The 25,408-nt window shown below is 35.2% G+C and overlaps 1 protein-coding gene across 1 annotated transcript in view; it reads left to right on the top strand.

Moving 5' to 3' along the window:
• Window positions 1-25,408, top strand: part of LOC148953840 (MOXD1 homolog 2-like) — a 147,056-nt gene that overhangs the window by 7,023 nt on the left and 114,625 nt on the right. The window contains exon 3 of the mRNA XM_089085666.1: window positions 21,728-21,874. Within this exon, the coding sequence (XP_088941792.1) occupies window positions 21,728-21,874 (147 nt within the window). The remainder of the gene's footprint in view (window positions 1-21,727; window positions 21,875-25,408) is intronic.

The following is a 25,408-nucleotide window of genomic DNA, read 5'->3' as shown; positions in this document are numbered from 1 at the left end:
CCCCCGATACAGATGTAAGGGAATAATAGATACACTAGCCTTAGAGAAACACACTCCCTTGACTTGTAGCCAGAACAATTATATTAATTCAGCTTTTATTGCTTCACAAAAAAGATCGATAGAAATACAGCGCCATGTACTAACAAAGGTCGTTATTCTTCTAGTGCAACTCCCTTTGGATAACCACAACGAATTTATGACTCCTTTTGGGACGATTAGGGTCATTGTGACATGAATGAAATTAGCTAGCCTTGTTCCAAAAAAAGAAAATGTCGTTGTCATTCAGATAGGTTTAGGCCGATGTCTGGGAGGCTATTCAACTAATTTGATAACCAGAGACTTCTGAACTTTTTTATCAATCGACAATTTATCTTTTGTGTCTACATTTCTGGCTATTTATAATTCAAAATATGAGGGTTTCAGAGGTCAGTCTGGTAAAGTCCGAATGCAAACTGCAAAACCCACTTTAAGAGGCTTATGCTGCTGAATTGATAACAATGCAATCTTCCCTTTTTTCAATTCAAATTGCTCTTATGTGTCTGTAGCACAGTACATACATAATAGACAGTATGATCGTTCCCTATCTCACCCATTATAAAAACCCGGACCGAGGTGCTAGTGCTCCGGAGAACGTAAAAACGTAAGCGACATTAGATCTTTTCACGGGTATACAAGTCAGATTTCTCTTGAACGCGAAACTTGGCTTCAACGTTGGAACACTAAATTTCAAAGAAACTAATTTTAGATTAATTTATTCCAATTCATATATGAAAATAGGTAATTAGTAGTGCAATGTTATTATTAGATGTTTTTATGAATTACAAGTAGGTTTCGAAGTCTCGAGTTGGTTTCAAAGGCATTTAGAGAAGGTTTCTGCCAAAATACGTGTTCCAGGGAAATTGGACCGCTGATGGTAGATCAAATGAGAGAAGCTGTTTGTACGCGCTAATGCAAGAAGAAGTGGGAGGAGCTGTTTGTTCGCACCGAGAATGAAGAGCCAGAAATCATCTGCGGCGAACTTAATGCTAATTATCTTTTATACAATGGTCTGCAGTTACAAGATTTCCAATTACAAAATAGGGGTGCTTCAGAAGCCAGTTTGATCTCTTGTTTTAATTTGTTAGGTTTGATAACCAAAGTACGAACATGGTCCTTAACTTTACTGATAACTTAATATCACAAAAATATTAATGAAAAATAAGGAGTTAATACCAACATATTTTACAATTATTCAGTTCTAAGATTGTACTGGCTAGACATGATGGACAAAAATTCATTGAGAAGAAAAACAAGGCCTTTTGTTTGTTTAAAATTGAATTTTTTCGTATTGGTTATCTTATTTATTGACTTCTTCCAGGAGGTTAGTCTTTTAATATTACTAGTAATGAACCTTGGAAGAGGTTCTTGCCAAGACCCCTGTTTTTTCATCGTCGTGTTCATTTCAGTGGCTGAAAAATGTTCTAGCTTGAATTATGTTTTTCTTCAACAATGTTTTTTTTTCTAGAAATTCGCCATCTAACACTGAAAACCTCTTTAAAGCCTGAAAATTGACTAAGTTCATTCAAAAATACGCTTTAGAACACTCAACATTTCAGGGTCAGAAAGCAAACACAAAAAAATAATTCAGGAATTTTTCCCCAGATTAGATCATTCCTACACTACTGTTAAAAATTGAAATTTATTTACCTTTTTTATTTTTCTGAACTGCCTTAAAGTGTACTTACCAGCAGGTTAAGTTGGCAGAGACCTCCTTTTGGCAGCTTGGTGGCGCTGTCACTTCATTATTTTTGACTGGCATCCCAGTTCAGCCTCAGCTCAGCTTCTTTCCAACCTGCCTCGAATGACCTAAGGGTTTCTGACTGGATAGTTGGCTCAGAGACTATTCCAGAATGAAAAATCAAGGACAAAAATCAAGTTGTCTTGTTCTCTCCTCCAACATCATGGGAGTTTCAGCTTTTAAATTCGGCTTGTAGAGAAAGATAGTTTTTCTTCCCGACTCGCTTTGAGGATTTCCGACTTGACAGTCAAGTCAAAGGTGCTGCTTCAAAGGGGTACGGGAAAGACAGTACAGAAGTCTCTAATGCCATGGACGATTCAGCTCTTAGGCGTGGCCTCTTAATGGGTGGTTCATCAGTGTTTTTAAGGATTTATCGTGAACCCTTATGCCAAGATCATAGTTGCATTGTATTGTATCTTGATGAATGAATAGAACCGCTGCTCTTTCAGTAGAAAAACTGGGAACTAAAAAGACAAAACAAATTATATAAACAAGTGGTTATCTTTAGAAGTTGATCTAAATGATTAATTTTTATTTTATGTGTTTACAAAGGCAATCAAAGATGTTTGGGCCGCGGGATCAAAGAATATAAATATGATATAGGTTTTTAGCATAAATAAAACATGATGCAGATTTTACAGGACACATAGAAACTGTAATAACGCTTTTGGGTTTTTGAATGATCTTACTGAATAGTTCTCTGGGTAGGCTACTCCCGCACAATCCGGAACTTTCTCGAGAAGTGGAGTTAGGTTATACTCCACTTATGGAGTATAAGTGGAGTTAGGTCATAATGAATTATATCAAAACCTGATGAAAATATAATACTTTATTTTATATAATAATATAATTTGGCTATATATTTACATATTAAGGGGTGGGGTGGGATGGGGTAAAGTAACCTAACGTAACCATACCCCCCCCCGTAATGTGCAAATACGATGCGTGTTTTTTAATTAAGGTCCGTTTGAACATAATTACACAACGAAAGATTATTCCAAAAAAGTAAACTTTTTTCCAGAAAGCGCATACTTTACTCTATTTTTAGACATTGTTACCAAGATTTTTTAAACACTTATCATACCTCTCAACTAATTTTAAATTAAAGTCTTTATAATAACTTGCCACCGGCTCCAATAACCAAGAGTTCACTGCTGTTTTTGTGTCGTCATCAACTTTTTAACGGTTGCCACTCACTGGAGACGAAACATGGGTTTCACATATCACGCCCAAATCAAGGCAACGGAACATGGAATGGAAACGCATTCACACACACTCCCCTGAAAATTTGAAGGCCAAACATCGTCTCTCCCAGTGCAAAATCATGGCGTCGGTGTTTGGGAATAGGCATGGTGTTTTTTTGGTCAACTTCATGCAGCAGAGGAGCTACTATCAATACAGAAGCATTCTGCCTAACCCTCAGAAAGCTCCTCAGAGCGAAAAAAAAAAAAAAAAAAAAAAAAAAAAAAAAAAAAAAAAAAAAACATGGCATGCTCACAAAGGAAATTGGCCTTCTTCATGACAATGCAAGACCTTACACAGCTAGTCAGAGCCGTAATTTGTTGGACACTTGGCTGGGAAGTTTTAGATCACCTACAATACAGTCCTGATCTTGCGCCGAGTGATTACCATCCTTTTCTCCACCACAAGCAACACCTCAGAGGCAAACGTTTCAATGATGATGATGACGAAAAAACGGAAGTTAATTTCTGGTTAGCGGAACAGACGGTAAGTTTTTATATAGAGGTTACGTTAAAATTAGTTGAGAGTTGTACTTTAAAAATTAGTTGTACTTTTTGAAAATAAATTCACTTTTTTTAAATAATCATTCGTTGTGTAGGCTACTTATGATCAAACGGGCCTTGATTAACAAACACGCCTCGTATATAGGCCGGATTATACAAGTCCAATGCATTCTGTCGCCCCTCATTTGTCTTTGTCGCTATGAAACCGGTTATTTTAGATCTTACATTAAGCAAACTTCTCGAGTGTGTTCTGGATTGTACGGGAGTACCGTTCTCTGTACAAGGAAGGTTTTGACTGGCCTTCAAAATAAGGAAAATACAATTTTGACATCAAAAGCTCCAAATTTTGACTGTTTCCATATTTGAAAAAAATAAAATAAAATGCAGCTTTGAAAATTAAAACCTACAATCTTGAGAACCAAATAAATTATAAGAATGCCAATTAGACCAATGGATTAAGGGTATTGCGTTTAATTGGATGAATTGTAAATGTCACTCCGACGAAAAGTGTTGCATTTTGCAGTCACCGCAGGGTTGTAACTTTTCACATGATGACCAATGGTCTGCGTTGCGCATACGAAAGGGACAGGGATAGTACACGACAGGGATAGTTGCAAATATCTGATGGAGGAGGAGAGTTGCATCTTTCTTGAATTGTTATTAAGTCAGTATTCAAAGGAGCAAAAGGGTCGAACTTAATATATGAGCTGTCTGTCAAATTTCACGATGCATAGGCGTAGCTCGCTAATGTATTTTGATAAGTGGCACCATGTGTTTGGCTACTCAAAGGAAGATGAAATTGAGATAGTAGTCTCTCTACAACTAAGTTATGCTAATAGTTTTGTTTACCATTCCCACTTTTCTCTCATAGAGGCTTCTCAGTGCTTAATCAACTTCTTGCACTGATTAATGATGGAAAATGTCGGTTTCAAACTGCGTGTTCGCGTGATTGAATTTCCTAGTCTTCACTAGTAGGCATAGCCTATTTGATTGTTTCACTGTCATAAATGTGATGTTACATAGACCAAGCTTCCTCGTTAACAAAGAGGGCGCTATTGTAGTTTTTTTTTATTATCTTTAATCCAAAAAAAGAAAACAGGCGAAAATTTTTAGGTGAAGCTATTTTGATTATTTACCTTTAATCATAAAAAGTAAGCAGGTGATTGGCAGGACCACAACCCAAGTGGCATAATTTTATTTATCCTAAAATTTTTCGATGGTAAATGCTCATTTGGCAATTTGATTCTTTTCTGGATACAACCCATGGCCTAGCAGAGGAAGATCACCTTGAAGTTTTGATTTTAATTTGTATCTTGAAGTGGCATTGTTAAAGTCATAAACCAAGGATTAGTTTTTTATTGTTGGTGAACAAGGCCGTATGTTGGGGGGGGGGTGACCCTCCCCCCCCAAATGTTTGTCTGACTCGTAAAAAACGTAAATAAAAATGGGTATAAACAAATTCTGGTACTTAAGCATTAGATGGTCACTTTTATATATTGTGCAAGGAAACCAATCACGAAAAGCCCGCCAGACGGGTTAACTGCAAGATACCGTTATAGAGAAATGCAATGCAAAGCGTGGTTTTCATTGCGTTTACTATATTTAAACTGTTGTTGTTTGGGGTTTAGGGGGGGGAGGTACCTAGGTTATGTTACGTATTTAATATATGGTATGCTTTACCTCCCCTCCATCCTAATGTGCAAATATATAGCCCAAATTTGTTTATAAACTATTATATATTCATCCTATTTTATTTATTTCATTAGCGTTAACCAAACTTGACTTCTTTAGCAGTATATAGAAGTGACCATCTAATGCATAAGTACCCAATTTTTTGCGTTTTTTTTTAAACCCCCTCCCCCTGAAAAAAATACTGTGTATAACACCCCCCCCCCTCAAAAAAATTCTGAATACAGCCATGTTGGTGTATGAAGCGAATTTGACTCTCTCAGAGCTTATGATAGCTTTTTTAAAATAAAATTTCACTTGCTGTTATCGCACCTCTGAGGTACCTCTCAGGTGTTGCCGTTTGTTGTTATGCTGCTGTAATTTATTATGCTGCTGTTTGCTGTTTGCTGTAATTATGAGGTTGCTGTTATGAGGTTATCGCACCTCTGAGGTACCTTTGAGAGGTACCTCTCAAATCGCACCCAATGAGGATTCTTATAGAAAATGGTATAAAATTTGTTGCTTCTCTTGTCTTAAAGTAGGGGGGCGGGGCGGGGGTTCATATGCGCTAAAAATTGTCGATTTTCTCGAAACTAAATGCAAAATGAGTTGACTTTTCTATTTTTATGTAGTTATCCTCTTTATTTTCTGATCAAAAGCAATCGTGCCTGGTGAGTGCGCAAGCTGAAGGCCCTTAGCCTGTGTCTTTGTCTAGAATTTCTAGGTTTCTAACTACGTCTATTCATCTTTTACCTATCTCAAACTTTACCGCCCCCATTCCCCAGAGAAAACTGGGCCTCGAATATGTCCTGAAAAACTTGACAAGGATCGTGCGGAGTAGCAAATTTGTGGTATCTACCCCAACCCCACACAACAAAATCCCGTATAGCTGCCTGATCCCAGTGATAATCATTGTGACACTCTATACCCAACATATCGAAATACACATGCTTAACCACTACTATTACTAATAACTAGCCACTTTACAAAGGTGCCTGAGGCAAACAAAGCACAAAGCTGTGTTAGTTTCTTGGCTCTACATTCCTCAAGGGCTGCCACTCCTTAAGGGAGCGCATGTTTAAAGATTAATATATCTTCCACCTTATTGCCTGTAGCTTTATGAAAATTTAGATAATTTTGTGTGGTAATTGCACTTAAACCAAAAGCAGTGCTTTGCGTCAGATATTGCTGAGACACGCATTGCTTAAGAAGTAGGCCTATACAATTTTATCCTCCCTCCTGAGAGTTGATGAAGCCTATTCGGTTAAATATAATCCTTCGTATAATCCAAACATGTCAGCTAAACATGAAATTAAGTTTAACAACAAAAGAAGGGGGATATTCAGTAGTTTTCCTTTACGTCTGTCAAGGAAGCAGCACATAACATTATGGGTCTGTGGGCTAAGAATTCGAGTAATCTTACAGATGTTTAGATTTATTCCCATTCTTTAATTAAACAAAACAATATTAGTTTCAAATATTAGCGTGTAATTTAAATGAAGGGATTTGAACCCCCTCTTCCTTAACAAGGTAAACAAGTTGGGATAATTCCCACAATAGAATAGGCACGGTCGTAACCAGGGTTTCTTTTTTTTTTGGGGGGGGGGGGTAAACCCCTGAACATCTCTCCTGGATACGGCCTTGAGAATAAGTCTGGTATTTATGATACCTCACCTCTCCTTCTGAAATGAAAAAAATTCTCTGGATTTTCCTGTCATTTGACTGTTTTTTTTCTTTCTTTTTTTTTGTCGAATTAAGCTTGCGTCGAATTGTTGGACAACCCCGACATGAGTTCCTGTGTCATTAAGCCAGGCGCTTGCCTGGTATAACTTTTGATCGCCAATAAGTAAATGAAATACTATTGGCTAGGTTATGTTTTGTTCAGGGCCGTATCCAAGATTTTCGTTCGGAGTGATTTTTTTTTTTTGGGGGGGGGGGGTAACAAAACGAAACTTTAAAATTGTATCAAAAATTTGTTAAAATGTAGGCTATTTACGAGCCGAACGATCATTTCAGGGGGATGGGGGGGGGGGGGTCAAACCCCCTAACCAAGGCCGTATCCAGGGGGGTTAGGGGTTTTGGACCCCATCTCCTTCCCCCTGAAATGTTTGTCCAACTCGTAAAAACGTAACAAAAATGAATATAAACAAATTTTGATGTGTTTTTAAAGCTATTGTCGTACCCCCCCCCTGTTTGCTGTGTGTCATCATGGCCTAGAAGGGCTTTCATGTGAGTAAATCGATTTATCTTTCTATTAAAAACTAATTGAGTTGTAAGAGGAATATATCTGTCAAATTTTGCCAGAACAGGGTATTTGCGAAAATATATACCATAACTGTAAAAAGATTCACATATTTTAAGTATAAAAAGAGACACGAGCAATTCCTCTCATAGGACGAATTTGATAATACCGCAAAATAGAAACTCTTGGTTCCAAATATTTGAATATTTGGGCATAGCCTATGCGCTCTTATTCAGGATGTTCTGTATAGAGGGAGGGAGGGGTTTGTCCTCTGAGACTTTCCGTAGGTGTATTTATTTTGTATATTTTAGCATTTAATAAACTAGTAATGAATCATGCAGGGGTTCTAATGGATTTTTCAGAAAATGATACTTTAGAATTAAATAACCCATCAAATCATACATAATAACGATCAAATGCGGTGTGACGAATTGTTGTTATTTACTGTGTTTTGTTGAGTCATCAATTCACTGTTACACGATGTGCCCTCTGATCCAGGATTGGGATTTAATACAAATTTAGCCCTATTTAAATATTATATGATCGACAACAACCTCTGAAATGTTTTAGCCGAAGACAGAGATGGGCTCAATGATTGATAGGCATCGCTTATCATTAATATTCACAAAGCAAGACATGAGACAGCAATGTATATGTAAATATTTGATGACAATTTGTGATTCAGCCCACATAGTCAAGCTATTTGAAACATGGATTCTCGACATCATTGAATAAATAAAACCAGACTTGATGGTGCCTCATGACTCTGTTCAAGACGTTACTCTATATCAGTATTAGCACGAATTTGAAAATTAAATAAACAAGGAACAATGGTTTGCTCAGTTGATCTATTTGTACAAGCATTGTGCGGAACTATAACCTACATAAACTATTTTTGTTTATCACTTACCAAGGAAATTAAAAGGGCAGAACAAGGCACTCGTTGAGGAATCACCCACTTTCCGCCTCCTGTTTTATACCTCGAAGCGTGATGTATGCTGCACAGTTTCACCACGGTTGGTTAAGTTCCGCCAGGCTTGGCACAGTTCTACAACGCTTGTCACACTTTTTCCCATAGCTGGAACGCACCATCTGTTGTGATTCATTTCTGAAAGTAAGTTGCCCCTTGTATAAGGAAGGCCTAATTGTCTAGTTTATCCACTCTCCTGAACTAAATACCATCATGATAAAAAAATCCTTGAAAAGATTATATTATGAAAGTTTAAATTTATTGGACTGTTAAAGGTGACCTTTAACAATTTACAAAATTTGTCTGATTTTATTGAATCTATTATTTCTTAGACATATTCTCAAAAAATTTGGTTCTTAATACCAATTTAAAAAAGTAAAAAACACCATTCTTTTGTATCTACTCTAGGGTTAAATCCAGGCATTTGGAGGAGGGTTGAAGTTGGGCCACAGCCGCATCTAAAATGTTGCAGACGGGAAGAAAAACGACTTTGGAAAGTATATTGACATACTTCAGTATCTTCATTTATTTTTCCTATTATAAAAATAAAACATATCAACAAGAAACTATTTCTTTACATTTTTTTGAGCCAAAATATATGGGTTTATTCCGCTTTGGAGTTATTTTTTACAGTGTTTTGAAATAAGGCATCACTCAGACTGGCTACCCTGCTATTAGAAAAGCCATTCTTTTATGTTTGAGAATACTCTTGACTTCGCTTTTATTATGAAGTTGATTGATGTTCTTCCTACTTTTTCTATGCACATCAATTCTATTCTTCTCAAGTAGTGCTTCTGTACGCAGATCTTTGGAAAGACCTTTAGTAAATTACAATTTTCGACAAAGTTTCAACAACAAGCATTTGATTTCACTTTGGACCCCTATGTAGTCCGGAAAAGAACTTAATAGCATCGCCTTTGTGATTTGTCAAAAAAGGATTGTATGAAAAGATTATGATGATGATACAATTCAAACAAGTTTATTGTAAATTTCCCCCTCTTTATTCCTTTGAAGAGTATTAAAAATAGTCTATTTCGACGGTTTCTTTTCGCTTTTGATCCTGGGGCAAAGACTAACTACCACCGTTTAATCGTCCAAGAGGCTTAGCCTACTTACAGATTTGCCACCTTTAGCACGGAAGTGCTATTTTAGCACTATTCCATCATGGATAGTACTCTAGCACTTTTTCTCTAATATCACAATTTAGAAAAAATAGACATGCAAAATGCAATTACATGATGTCTCACATCCAAATATAGTCTACTTCGAAACATTTGTTAATGCATGACAATAATCTAAATAAATATCAATACGGGATATAGGTGTGCGCGTATATTTTCCCATTCAATGCTCTGATCAGATGAAGATACATTTTTATTCCTTTACATTGAAAACAATTAAAGAATTGACCTAAGAATTTAATCAAAGTACACCTAAGCGAACCATGCGCGTGCCGCAGCGCAAGCCACGACGCGCAAATTTTTTTGATTGTAGCACCGAAAATCTCTGTGTAGCACGCGAATTTGGGCAATTATAGCATTTTAGGAACTGACCGTGGTGGCAGCCCTGATTACATAACTGTGCCGAAATGTGCACCTTAAGTTCTTATGGTGGTCACATCACGCCCGAAAAATTTTCAGATTAGCATAACTTAAGTTTTGTTTTATGCAAACTAACAGAGATAATTTTGCCCGTAATATACACTGTATATAAATCTAGATACAGTGGTAACGTAGCTACGGTATCAAACATTTCGCGGTAGCAAACTGTAGGTAAGGAGTGATACGTCTCAATGGTAACCAAAAGTCTAAGAAATAGAGTCTTAATAACAATGAATAGATAAATCAAAAGAATCGAATTTTTATGCTTATTCAAAATATTTAAAATTAATCAAATTTAATGGTGCCCATCAAATGTTACGGGCCTGTGAAAATTTCTCCAATTTTTTGGAAAAAGGGTGAAACATCCCCAAAACATCAAGTGGTCTTAATGAAAATCATACCATCAGATTCAGCATACCAGAGAACCCTTCTGTGGAGGCTTCAAGCGCCTATGTACAAAAATGCGGAATTTTACATTTTTTGTCAGAAGAAAGATCACAGATGCATGTTTATTTTTTATATTTTTTTATTTTCATTTAGTGTTTATTTTTTTATTCTTTTTAATTGTTTTAATTTGTTTTGTTTTTCCCAAGGGTGATCCTATCGAATCGGTGATCGTAGAGGATCGGGAGGGGGCTCAGTTGATCGGAAATCATAATTTCTATTGCCCTTTTTAAATGACCAAAAATATTGGAGGGTATCTAATCCCCCTCCTACGCTCATTTTTCCCCAAAGTCACCCGATCAAAATTTTCACGTAGCCATTTTTTTGAAACACAATCGAAAAACCTAATAAAATTTTTTTTAATTTTTTAGATTTTTTAAATTCCTAATTTCTTTGAGGATAACTTAACCCCCACAGTTCCTGGGGGAAGGGCTACAAGTTATGAACTTTGCCCATTGTTTACATATAGTATTTATTGGTTATTGGGAAGCATACAGACGTTTTCATGTGGGATTTTTTCTGGTGGAGGGGGAAGGGTAGGCTAATTAGGTGGATTTTTCCGTGGAGTAATTTTTCATGGGAAGAGAACTTTCCATGGAGGGGGAGCCAGATTTTCCAGCATTATTTAAAAAAAGCGATCAGAAATTAAATAAGTTTTTTCAACTGAAAGTAAGAAGCGACATTAAAACTTAAAACGAACAGTATGTATATGAGGAGGGTCGCCCCCTCGTCCATACCTCGCTCTTTCCGCTAAAGGTTATTTTTAAGTACTTTTAAAATAACTTTTTATTCTAATTTAACGGCCTTTGTTATTCAGGAGTCATCCTTAAAGGATCGGGGCAAAGTTCGAAGTTTAGCGTAGAGAGTAAGGTATTAACGGGGGGACGACCTCCCTCATACACGTAATAAATTCTGTTCGTCTTGAGTTTTAATGTTGCTCCTTATTTTCAGTTAAAAAAAAACTTTTCTTTTATTTAATTGCAATTAAAATAAATTAAGTTCGCAATTAATTAATTAGTTGCAATTAATTTATTTAATTCGAGGTCTAGGTAGAATTCTCCCTTATGTAAGTAAGTATATGGTGTGTAATAGAAACGTCAATATAGCAGCAATTAAATGGAGCTACTGGACAAGGCCATATCTAGGATGTGGGTTGCCAAGTTCGACCCCCTTTCCCGAAATTTTTGTCCGGCCCATAAAATGCATATAAACACATTTTTGATACGCTTTTTAAAGTTTCTTTGGTACTTGTGTAGAATCTGGGTGCACACGAAAGAAAGGCGACACCGAAATCTCAAAGCCGCTATTGATAAACAGGTTTGTGAGGTCTTGCTCACTCCGTGACAAAGATTTAAACTTTAGTTTTTTGGGGTTTAGGGGGAATAAACCCCAGTTTTATGGGGTTTGGTAGCTATGTTAGGTTAAGTTAGATTTGGTTACGTATTTGATGTATGCTATGCTTTACCCCCACCCCACCCCTAATGTGCAAATATACAGCCTAAATTTGTTTCTAAACTATTATATTTTCATCCTATTTTGTTATATTTCATTAGCATTAACGAAAATTTACTTATCGCGTGTGTACCCAGATTCTACACAAGTACCGTTTCTTTTTGTAAACCCCAATCCCGAACAAAAATCCTGGATACGCCCGTGCTGCTGGATGAGAAACTAGTAAATTTTGAAAATAGATTAGTTATGAGCTTTTCTTAGAAAGCCTTTTGCGCTTGATTAGAGTTTTATTCTCCGTTTCAGATTTCTAATTTTGAATGATTTTCTTACAACGATTGTGATAAATTTAGGCAATGATTATGATAGTTTTGTAGACTTTTACTTTAGCCTACACTCAACCACTTAGCATAGAAACTACGCTTGTTCTGTAAAACTCGCTCTAGAATATGATGCTTAGGTTTTAGGCCTACATAATTTAATAAACATATCTGCCTAGAGTTCTGAATAAGTATAGGTCTTTATTATAGTTATCGGCTTTATCCAAAATCAATAGCTGAGGTTTTTAAGACCTCTTGGTAGGTTTTTAAGCCAAATGAGGATAAATCCGATAAATTATGGAATTCTGATGAATAATTTCGCTTCGTTTTAGTAGTCTATATCAACCTTTCAAATATGATTTTACGCATTAGTAGAGGTTGTATAAAATGCCGAATAAATAGAATAATTCGGCATTGAATAGAATCATAAAATAAGCTATAAAACCCTATTTTACAGACGATTTACACTAATAGCAAATATTATAATTTAGTAAATTAATTACCGGTCTTCAAACTAGATGTATTAAACATTTGTTGATAGAGGTATTAATAACTTAAACTCTAGTCGATGTTGGGCTCCTTTATCTCTTATTAAAAAGATATGTTTTTATCTTACAAGTAAAGAGTGTTGTCGAAACTTAGAGACACTAAAATTACCCAAAACGGGAGGGACTATTTTCCTCTTCAACTTTTTATTTATAATGCTCAAATGGCTCTTTTGGATCACCTGAAATAATGCATTTTAGTATTTCAGTTGGGAACATCGAAAAACTTGTGTTGTTTTAATTGAAAAAAAGTTGCATCCACCAATTTGGAATCTGTTTTATTGTAGTAAGTTTCAGTAAAGCGCAAGTAATTCCTTAAGTAACGACCGGGGTCAGTAGCTTGATTCCGTAATTTCGTCCCCATTCAGGGGAGGGAGGAGTTAAAGTATCTCCTGTCAATATCCTTGTATCTACCACTATTTCTCACTTTCAAACTCATTCTCTTAACGTTTAAGGTATGCCCGATATTTTTGGGTAATAATAATAATTTATGCATGGTATATTTATAAAAGAATGATGCTTTTCGAGTCGTCAACAATACAAATATAAAGACCCCAACCCCTCCCAGACAGAAGACACACTTCTTACGCTTCAAAGACCAGACCAATACCGGTTCCTCCAGCACCTGTGAAGCTGGACGTAAGTAAGCGGTACAGAAAGTAGAGCTAGGTGTATTTTGGAGGCAAAAATTTTGCACACCATCGGTACCTCTTAGGTCGTAAGGGGAAGGGGACGTAGGGCCTTTATCTCCCCATAAATATCTTGAGTTTTAACAAATTACCCTGTAATTTTCTATATTTTTCATTGCATTCTTCCGTTTTTGGCATTTTTAAGAATTTGTCACTCACCACTCCCCCTCCTTCCAAAATAAATTTTTGCGCACTGGCCGGTGTGCACCAAAGACAGACAGCAACAGAACTTAGACAAATCGCTCTTTCTTTCGCAAAGCTAAATTGTTTTCCGTCCAAAAGGAAAATTATTAAAAATTGATTTTTGGAGAAAACATTCAAAGCTGTTTGTAATTGTTCTCCAAGTTCTCTTATATTTGTTAAAAAGTGTTTCATTCCAGTAGTTCCAGAGTATTCTTAAAGTGGTTTCAAATCTTAGGAGATGCTGTTTTGCTTCCCCTGTGCAACTAGAAACATTCCTTTGAGAGAAAAACAATTAATGAAGCCATGTTTTTTAGAATAGCAGATGCCTTTTGCTCAAAAAAAAAAGAAAAAAGAAGAAACGATGATATATGAGAAAATTCTTATACCTAACCTACAAAACGGTTTAATTATGCCCTTCGGGTTTTCTCTCTTAAGGTAAGGAATGGCTTTGGGGTATGTTCGCAAGAGGCAACCTTACCCACAGCGGTAGGATTCCCCTCCCATACCACCTCTTTTTTTATTTTGTGGTTTGTTATTGGTTACTGCCGCTCCCTGACATTTTTGATCATCTCCGTCCGGTACGTAGACTAAAATCTATTTGGAGGGGGTAGGAGTTGGAGGGTTGAAATCGGTCAAAGTCCCGGAAATATATATATATATATATATATATATATATATATATATATATATATATATATATATATATATATATATATATATATATATATATATATATATATATATATATATATATATATATATATATTTATATATATATATATATATATATATATATATATATATATATATATATATGTACTTACTTAGTTACTTAGGTCCTCCTACGCCTGGGGGCGCATAAGGCAGCAACAGTGTTTCGCCAAGACGACCTGTCCTGAGCCTTCAACCATAGCTCCTCCAACGAGGACCTTGCCAGCTTTGCCTCCTTCGTTAGCGACCTGCCAAGGGTCATTTTCGGTCTCCCTGATTTGCGGAGACCGGGGGGTGTCCAACACCATGCATCGTGCGGCAGCCTTCCTTCCCCCATTCGCACCATATGCCCCCAATAAATCCATCGCCACTTTCTAATAAGATCAAGGAAGAGGGTATGATTTGTCATACGCTAGATTTCATCATTTCGTATTCTTTCTGTCCAACGTATATTTACGATAGACCTTAGGCAATTATTGTCGAATGCCTGGAGTCGTCGTTCTAGGTGAGCAGTGATGCTCCAAGTTTCGCAGCCGTACATAAGGACAGAGAACACATTGATATTATAAATTTTAAGCTTTAACTTCTGGGAATATTTATTATTTCTCCAAACATTTCTAAGGTAGCTGAAAGCAGACCCAGCAAATGTTATTCGGCACAGTATTTCTTTTTCGGAATTGGCATCTTGCGTAAGAATGCTGCCGAGATACTTGAACTCTCTCACTTCCTCAATTTCCTCGTTGTTAACCAAAAGTCCTTCGGCTAAGTCAGGTATGACTGCATTCGACATTGATTTGGTCTTGTTAGCATTTATGGAGAGTCCGACAGCATATATATATATATATATATATATATATATATATATATATATATATATATATATATATATATATATATATATATATATATATATATATATATATATATATATATATATATATATATATATATATATATATATATATATATATATATATACATATATATATATATATATATATATATATATATATATATATATATATATATACAATAATTACGGTAGGAAATATAAAAACTTGGAGGCTTCTTTCTTTTAAGTTCTAAGCGCATGTGCTTTTTCGCGATTTTATTATAGACACCTAAAAAAATTACAATTCGGTTCATTTAAAAAGTAGATGGGAAGATTAGACGAATGTGAATGGACTTTAAAGTGATCGATATCAGTAATGAACTGTATAATGTTTTGGTTTGGATTTTGCCCCATAAGTCACAACCAACACCCTTGGCTGTCAAATCAATTATATCTTCTGTCAAGTCAACCTATTCTTCAGTTCTTGGTAGTATCTGTTCGTCGTCTGAAAAGGTTTCGAGTTAACGAGAATAGTTAGCAAATTAAAATCTATAAGCGCATTTTCACTAACAGGCTAGAAATTCAAACGGACAGGTAAGTATGTAGGGGTGGGGCCTAAACCTCACAAAAATGTATCCCCCTCATTCTCTATGCTATTTTGTCATTTAGTTCGCTATTTGTGCGATATTTCTATTCAAAATTGTTCAAAGGGGTGATGCCTATTTTCTTTAAAGAATAAATTTGTTTAGACTAAGAAAACACATCTGTAGAGGATGAAAAGAAGGGTGCAATGCTTTTTAAACATTTCATTTTAGCTTAATATGTGGATCTTCATATGTTTAACGTTTCTTTATGCAATAAGTCAGGGGAGGGCAGATCCCATATATATATATATATATATATATATATATATATATATATATATATATATATATATATATATATATATATATATATATATATATATTTATATATATATATATATATATATTTTTATATATATATTTTATATATATATATATATATATATATATATATATATATATATATATATATATATATATATATATATATATATATATATATATATACTATATATACATATATACATATATACAATAGTTTTTACTTTGAAGATTACTTGACTTTATTTTCGCTCATTTTTGGTTTAATGAGGCTCTTTACTTTTCTTTAAAAAACTTATTTTTCCCATTAACGAATACTACCTGTAAGTAATTGAATAAAAGAAAAAAAAAAAAATTTCAACTGAAAGTGAGGAGCTAACGAAAAACTAACAAAATAACCGGCATGTTTTTTCCAAGTGTTAATGTTTTTTTTTTTTTTTTTAAATGGCCGTTTTTCCAAGTATTAAATACTATTATTTGGTTAATGTAGTGTTTCATTTAAGTTTTTTATGATGATCGCTGATCAAAGTTTATGTTATTTGTGCCTTTCATTAGTGTTATTTTGTTGTCTTCATGGCCGTATGTTTGGCTTTAACATACACTTATTTATCTATCTATCTAATATGCATAATAATTGTACCAAACACATTTTGCCTGCAGACCCGCTATATTCCCCCCCCCCCCTAATATGCAAATCTATTGCATGCATTTATTTCTAAAGTAACGAAGAAACTAACGAAAAAACCGGTATGTTCAGAATTTTACACAGCGTAAACTTGATTGAGTGGCGCATAATACACAAGTAGCCTTCCAAAATTCCTTCCCCCTACAGAAATTAAAAAAATAAAACTTTAATAAAATTCTCAAATTTGAAAAGCCTTATTTTTCATGGGGGGGATTTCAGGGGTATTTTCTGCGGGGCGGTATCTTCCCGCAGGGGATATTTTGCGCGGGGTATTTTCCAGAGGTTGGGGGTATTGACATGGGGGTAATCGCGGAGGGGGCGTAAATGCCGGCCACCATATATATATATATATATATATATATATATATATATATATATATATATATATATATATATATATATATATATATATATATATATATATATATATATATATATATATATATATATATATATATATATATATATATATATATATATATATATATATATTGTGCAAGGTAAGCAGTCACGAAAAACCCGTCAAACAAGATATTCTCAAGAGACCGCTATACATAAATGACTGCAAAGACGTGGTTTCTCCATGAGTTACAATATTTAAACAATTGTTTTTTGGGCTTTCAGGGGGAAAAGGTACCTAGGTTAGGTTAAATTATGTATTTAATATATGCTATATTAATATAATATATGCAATATATATATATATATATATATATATATATATATATATATATATATATATATATATATATATATATATATATATATATATATATATATATATATAGAAATAACAATCCTATATATATAGGATTGTTATTTCTTAGGTCCGGTAATTGGACGTCAACTAATATATATATATATATATATATATATATATATATATATATATATATATATATATATATATATATATATATATATATATATATATATATATATATATATATATATATATATATATATATATATATATATATATATATATATATATTATGACGTCAATTGTCAATTACTGACATAACTTAAACTAAGAAATAACAATCCTATAATCCTTTCCGACAACCATTTTCACTTGAACAGATAAGTGATTAACTTACCTAGCCAATACTAAAAATGTCCTAAATAATCAGATAATGAAGTATAAGACCGGTGTTTATTCACAATGCTTTATATCAGCTGAGAATTAACTACATCTATGTTTTATCTAAACCGTAGATAAAATAGTTTTCTTGTATATAGCCCATTATATAGGTTTCTTTTATGATAAATATAGGTTTGTTTTATATATGGTATATAGGTTTCTGTTTATCTAAAATATATATTAAATAGGTTTAGATTAAACATTTTTTAGTTCCCTGCCTGTAAAAATAGGCTGGAAATTAACCTATTTAAATGTGCATTTTTTAGTTTATACTATTTAAGATATATTTTTAACTTTGTCACCTCGTTGTTAATAATGCTAAGATTATAGGTACAAAATACATTTTCTTTTTTCCAGGCGAGGGAATAGTCTGAGAAAAGTATATAATTGCCATAAACTGTCCTATTTCCCCCAAATTTTGCAGAATTTTGTATGTTTTTAGACTTCCAGGGGCAGAAAGAGGTGCTTCACCTCACAAATTAGACCTTAATTCTGACCATCATTCTACATTGAACAAATTCTAGACAGAAAGATGGCACTTAATTTTGAAGACCCCAATGTTTAATATGTTCAGGATTGCTTAGTAATTATATTTATCCATTTCTTCAGCAATCCCTAAAAGTTGTGAGAGGCACGCCACTTTGAAACAACGTACGCGGTCGCGCAACGCAAAACACGTGGTACTCCGTAACAAACACCAGTTGGCGGAGAGTGGTTGCCCCTCGAAATAGTGTGTAATTTCTCATTCAAGTTCTTACTACACGGTTATTACCATTAACCCCAGCGACTTCTTGTACTAGTCCATAATCTACTTCCTGAGTCTACTCTATAGATTATAGACAACATGTATTATAGCCTATTCTAGTAAGAAGTTACTCGCTCTTCCTAGGCATGCACAAAGATATTATCAATCATAGATGAGTATTATTCAGCTATTGAGAAGTTTCTACTTCAAAAAGCAATTGAGAATTTATACGGTAAACATCTTTTGAAAATAAGCTTTCATGGGTGTCGGTACGGGGGAGGGGTAGACTGGTCATCTATTTTTCCTCTCCTGTTAGAACATGATAATTCAAAAAGATAAAACTTGTTTAATAATAGCAAACAGTTACACTTCCGGCAACAAAGAAAAAACAGTTATTTATGTACTTCTTCCCCCAATCCCGGAAAAATTTTGCAAACTTGCCGTCTCTTGCAATTTTTTTTTTAAGTTTGAGCTTTTGCGTACTTTCAGGTACAAATAGAAATATAAATAGCAAACCTCTTTCGCGGATAGGATAGGCTTCTTGAGGTGGGGGGGGGGGGGTTAAAAATATATTCAGGCACATACGCAGAAATTTTTCAAGAGAGAATAATACTTATTTTACTTTTACTTTACTTTATTAATAAATACGATTATAACACTTCACAATTTACAACTACTGCACTAATGAAAAAACCTAATTTTTTTCTGGCGTGCAGTAAAACGGTTAGCCATTTAAAAAACACACGAACAAACAACAAATAAATAAATTAAAAAAAGGGGGGATCAAACCAAACTCCTTTACATTATCAATTCCAAATTAACTTTTACCTCCCGACCTCCCTACCCCAGGACCTCCCATCCACCCGTTCCTCCCTACCATCTCCATTCACCCTACCGCCTAATCCTCCCTACCACCCCCATCCACCTTTACTCCCTACCACTCCTTCCTCATTAAAAAATAAATAAATAATGTTAATATTAATAAACTAAATTAAGTTCACACATTTATTAACCATTTTTTAATAAAAATTCTTTTACTTTTCTCTTAAAATCCAATAGATGTTCAGCCCCCTAATGCTCACTGGTAAAGAATTTCAGACGGCAGTTTCAAGAAACTGCAGTTGGAATCCTGATCTTGCGCTACTTCTAGGGTCAACCACCAATTTCCACTGTTCCTCGTATCATATGCATGAATATCACAGTTATCACGGTAAATATCACGAAAAATACTTGGGATTATGCATGCACTGGAAGACAGAAACTGCCGCTTGATAGTCACGTAGTTAAAAACGGTACTTATTTAGAATCCGGTAAACACGCGAGAAGTGAAGTTTCTTTAATGCTTATGAAATAAAACACAATATGATGAAAATATAATAGTTTATAAATAAATTTGGGCTATATATTTGCACATTATGGGGAGGGGTGTAAAGCATAGCATATATTAAATACGTAACCTAAGTTAGGTACCTTTTTTTGCCCCTTCATTCCCAAAAATCTAAAGTTTAAACATTTTTCACGGAGTAAGCAATACATCACTAGGCAGCTAAAACCTGTTTTTCGTATACTATCTTTGAGATTTTGATGCGGTCTTTCTCGTGTGTTTAACGGATTCTAAATAAGTACCAAAAACACTAATTTAATTTAATAATTTGAGTTGACAAAGTGTCCAAAATTGTGGGAAATTTTAAAATATCGGGAGCGGTGGTGGCTCCAGGGTCAAACCCTAAGAAACACGTATGCAGAAAAAATTTTAGGGGGAGGAGGTAAGGAAGCCCCAAGAAGTTTGGACAAATTTGGATTTTGATGAGGGGACGGATCCCAATCTCACCCTGCATACGTCCCTGTTCTGGACAATCTTGTACCCTCCCCCCCCCCGTTGTACGCTATTGGTGCTAACAACCGAACGAAAGAAAGGCTAAGGAAACATAAAAAGAACAAGAAACAAAACAACAGAACGACGAGAATAATTTCTAGCCAGCGAATAAGCAGATATTTCAACAAACCTCCATCAAGCCATCTTTCTTTGCTAAACAAAACAAAAGAAAAACTTTTCTTTCAAAGTACACATGAAACAAAAAGGAATATAAAAAGATAATAAAAATACAAAAGGATCCGTCTTGTAGAAACTAAAGCAATGGAGCGACTGAAAATCAAAACATAAATGAAAACAATCTCTCCCAAATCAGGTTGGGAACAAATTCTGTCCATGATTTTTTCAAAAAACGCTTTTAAACTTTCGGTTACTATGGGCTGTAGTTCGCTCTTTAGTAAGAGAAACTAAGATTCTTTCCGTCAGCAGTAAAAACTACATACCGGTCATTCTCCTTCGTCTGCATCTAGAATTTTGAGTTCGACTCCTCGTTGATAGCATCATCTCGGACACATAACTCTGAGGTGGATTATTATTACAAGAAGCCATACTGACATGACGGATCTTCAACACTGAACAAGTTTTAGTCTCTGAGAACAGGAACATATTTCCGTACAGCTCTGTTTACATTTGAATGAAACTTGAAACTTCTGAAATTGTTCCAGAATTCCAAGCTTCCTGGATGGCGGTTTTGACTTTCCTGGGAATATTTACAAGCAATCATTTTGATTAAAAGTAAATAACAGTCTAGTTTTAGAGACGGGTTAGTCTTAATAGAATTTGTCCCATTATTCTAGTTTGATTTTCACGTCAATATTGTGAGTATTTGCGCTTGTATTTTTTTAGCATTACTCTTGGTTCTTTTTTTGTAAATTATGCTTCAATGGAACTTAGAACTTTAAAGCGAAGTCCTTGAAAATCGATGGAGTACCGCAAGGAAAATAAAAGACTTCCCACAATCAACATTTTGATTCAGAATGAAAACATATTTTAAAAATCTCATTAGTTTTAAAACCTCCTGTGTAAAATATTAGGTAGGTTAATAAAAAAAAGGTGAAAACTCCGATTGATTGGTTGCCCTGGGAAAATCTAGGCCAATAAGAAGAACGGAACCTCCTGAACCACGAGATTTTTTGCGCGTAGTCTCTCTGTTGCTCTGAGATAATACTTACAGAATTTTTATTTGGCATTTATTATAGGACCGTCATAGTTCTGGGATTGATCAAGCCCTACTGGATGTATCTCAAGATCTGGAGTTGTTATCAGGATGGGAGAATGCAACTCATACTGTGATCCGATTCAGAAGAGCCTTAAATACATGTGATCCACAAGACTACAAAATAACTGTAAGCCTGTTTCTTATATAATATGTTAGTGTAAATTAGGATTGTAAATCAATGTCTATGGTTCAGCCGTGTTGTACCTCACTTTGGTATTTCTGAAAATCGTCACGTCCTGCTGCAACGTTTCATTTTTAATCATTCAAAAATCTAATGTAACTTAGGATTTGAACGATAAAAAAAAATATCGAAGGGTTTCCCCCTTTCCGTCCCTGGTGTACATATCGGAGCACTACGTGTGCCACAAAGTTCCGAAACGCGCGGCACAGTTTTGTCACGGGAGGAACAGTTCCGGCATCGCCAGGCTCAGTTTCACCACACTTGGCTCGTTTCGGCCCCGCAAGGCAAGCGCCACAGGGTGTACATGATTTCTACAAGTCGGCCACCCTCGAGTTGTTTATTTGGTAATGTATTTTGATCATGAAATCGTCAAAAACTGACTGTTAGTAAGATTCTTGTGTGTCCTGGCTGTTACAGATAAGTTTTATATTAAGTACTAATTATGCCATTTGAAGTCTCTTCATTTATTAATGCCTGGTCAGTTTTTGTTTTGGTTATTTAAGCAAAAGGGAAGAAGAAACTTATGTTTAACGGCTAACATATTTGGGAAATTTCATGTTCTACTTATGTCCCACCGAAATATTGTCATGCACTACTTTGGGGCATCCGCCCAACTTTGGGCATCTCACCTCTACAATGTAGACTTAGTGACTGACTAATAAAAAGAGAGAAAAGGATTAAGACACAAAAAACACAAATCTGTAAGTAAACGGTATAGTTACACAAATTTGTATAGGATTCTGGGTGCACATCTGAGACAAGCTTGTACCTCCGGCCGACCCTCCTTTCCAAAATAGTTTTCAACTAAACACAATTCTCTGATTGAAAAAGCTCAGGATCCTGATGTCTGACGTCTTAGCAGATTAGATCGTCACCATTTAATTACACGCTTTTTGAGTCAACAGGAAATGCCTAGCATTATTTCCTCAGGTTCCTGTTTGAACGAAAAGGCGTCTTATGTTATGAGGTCGAGGGACGACTTCAAGCTGAACGGTGTCTTCTAAATCAGGATATTGAAAGGTCTATCACGCATTGGGTGAAATTTTGGTATTGGTGTCGTGATCTACCCTCGTTTCCCAAGTATTTTTATCGATTTCCCAAACTGTAGAGATTTGAGTGACTGCATATCAATAAATGGAGAAAAAAGACTCATTCACCATGTTTATTGACTCAACAGCTAAGCTCATTTAGCTTGTTCTTAAGTTATTTGTTTGGAAAAAGTTTCTTCTCCATACGCGGTATGGTACTGGTGCGTTATGCGGGCACCGCTATATACTCTATCAAGTAAACCAGTCACGAAACCCGTCAAACGGGCTATTTGCAAGAGACCGCTATAGATAAATGATAGATAATGATAGATAAAAAGATAAATGCAAAGCCGTGGTTTCTGAATGAGTTACAGTATTTAAACGATTGTTTTTTGGAGTTAGATGGGGAGGGGGAGGTATCTAGGTTAGGTTAGGTTACGTGTTTAATATATGCTATGCTTTACACACACCCCTAATGTGCAAATATATAGCCCAGGTTTGTTTCTAAACTATTATATATTCATCCTATTTTATTTTATTTCATTAGCATTAACCAAACTTGACTTCTTTCGTGGTGCCCGTATAATGCGCCAGTACCCGTGGTATTTCTCAATTTTTCCTCATACGCGTATTTAAAGGGGTATGGCACTCCAATTTTCCAAAAATTGAAGCATTTTTATCTTCAGCGAAAACACCACAAATGTTTTGCCCTGTGTAATACGCGTGCAACCTTAACGGTACGAGTGTTGAGCTGAGGTGGGTGAAAAGACCCCCTTCCTCCCATTCATTATGATTTTGCTTTTTTAAGTTTTAATATCACTTTTACTTGTATAAAAATTTAAAACCGTTTTTCTTAATTTCTACATAGCCTTTCAAAGAGCACATTGCTTGTTAAATTGTAGAAGAAAGAAATACTTCGAATGCCTTTTATTTCCTACTGCTTCAGGTGTTAAAAAAATTCCTCATTCAATTTACAATAAAAAGACCTGTGACAAGCATCAACTACTTGATCGATTTGAACCCTTCGCATCGAGTTTGTAGCTCACCCCAGGTTGAAACCTATAGGGAAATGTCCAATTTGCCTTGAAACAAAACCCATTCTATCCTTTTGAAAACCATGAAGTTTAGACCACCCTTTTCATTGTCTAGGTCCCAGGGGGTCCTAGGTCCCGATACAGAGGTCCCAGGGGGTCCCTGGGACCTCTGTATCGGCTCGAACTCCCACTGGGTGACTCACCTTTTATTTGGGAACTTGTTCTCATGTAAAAGATAAGATAAAACGATGTGTCTTCAGGGGGCATCAGTTGAGTGAGGAGGTGGTTGGGAGAAGAGCCTTTCAAAGGAGGGAGATAATCGGGGCAAGCTGACCCGGGTGCCATAGCTCGTGGGTATCGCGGCTGGCGGGTTGACCACTTTGATCGAATTGTTTACTTTAATTTGACTTTTTGGCTTATATTTGAGCCGGGAGGGGGACTAATAGATTTCTCCTCAGGCCCCAACCAATCCTAGGAGTGGCTCACTTGGGTTCATTTGTTCCCTAGATTTTGAAAGAACCTTTTTTTGTATTTTCAGTGAAAAAAAAAAGAAAAAAACAACAAAATTGCCACATTGAGATTTTTAAAAAATGTATTTTTCACCCGTCCCCCTATATATATTCGTAGATCAATCAGGCCATGTAAGATACATAGAAATCAAATGAGTGCACACCAGCAATTTTCACTTTGCCAAAAGTATACATAATTCACACAGCGGACAAACTAAGATTTTCTTTGAATAAGGATCCAGACTACCTTGCATAAAATATGCTAGGAACACTCACTCTAGATACCTTGCCACTCTGTCTCTCAAAATGAGTTCCGCAAAATGGATCCGTTACCGCCTATGATTCGCTATGTTGGTTAAAAAACATAATTAGATTTCTTCGTACTGCACTTTTTTTGCAATAAAAATTGATTAAACTTTCATCTGTGCTGAATTCTGGGTCTTTGTAAAATTACTACAGCTCTTGTTATTTTGCTGATTTTGAAATGCCTGATTTTATACGGTTATTAATTGTATAGTAGTTTTTCGTGGTTTGCTTTTTTGCGATATTTTTGTGTTTTAGAATCCGCTTTTTTATTTGGTTTTCAAATGTAGTTTGTTAAACCTACTAAGTTAAAAATCTGTAGTAGCGCTCTGTTTTTTTCTCACGCACGTGTGTGGGGGGAGTGAGGTTTCAAACCGGTGTTCCTCCCTCTGTAATCTGAATGATCAGTTTTGTTAAATAATTGCTAATTTTCTTTATAATCTGACCTCTGTTTGTTTATTCCTGAAATTGCCCCCCCCCACCCTCTCATGCTTCCGCTCTCCTGAATATATAATCCTGAGTTTGACTTTTTTTTGCTTGAAGATTTTTAAGTCTTTCAATTTTTGGCGTTTCAAAAACAAAAATGTAGGGTTGGCATTTATGCTG

Source organism: Artemia sp. Qi Xiang Cuo, chromosome 3, assembly GCF_049724085.1.
Source record: "Artemia sp. Qi Xiang Cuo chromosome 3, ASM4972408v1, whole genome shotgun sequence".
In the NCBI taxonomy this organism is placed as follows: domain Eukaryota; kingdom Metazoa; phylum Arthropoda; class Branchiopoda; order Anostraca; family Artemiidae; genus Artemia; species Artemia sp. Qi Xiang Cuo.
This window is presented reverse-complemented; position numbering and strand designations above follow the sequence as displayed.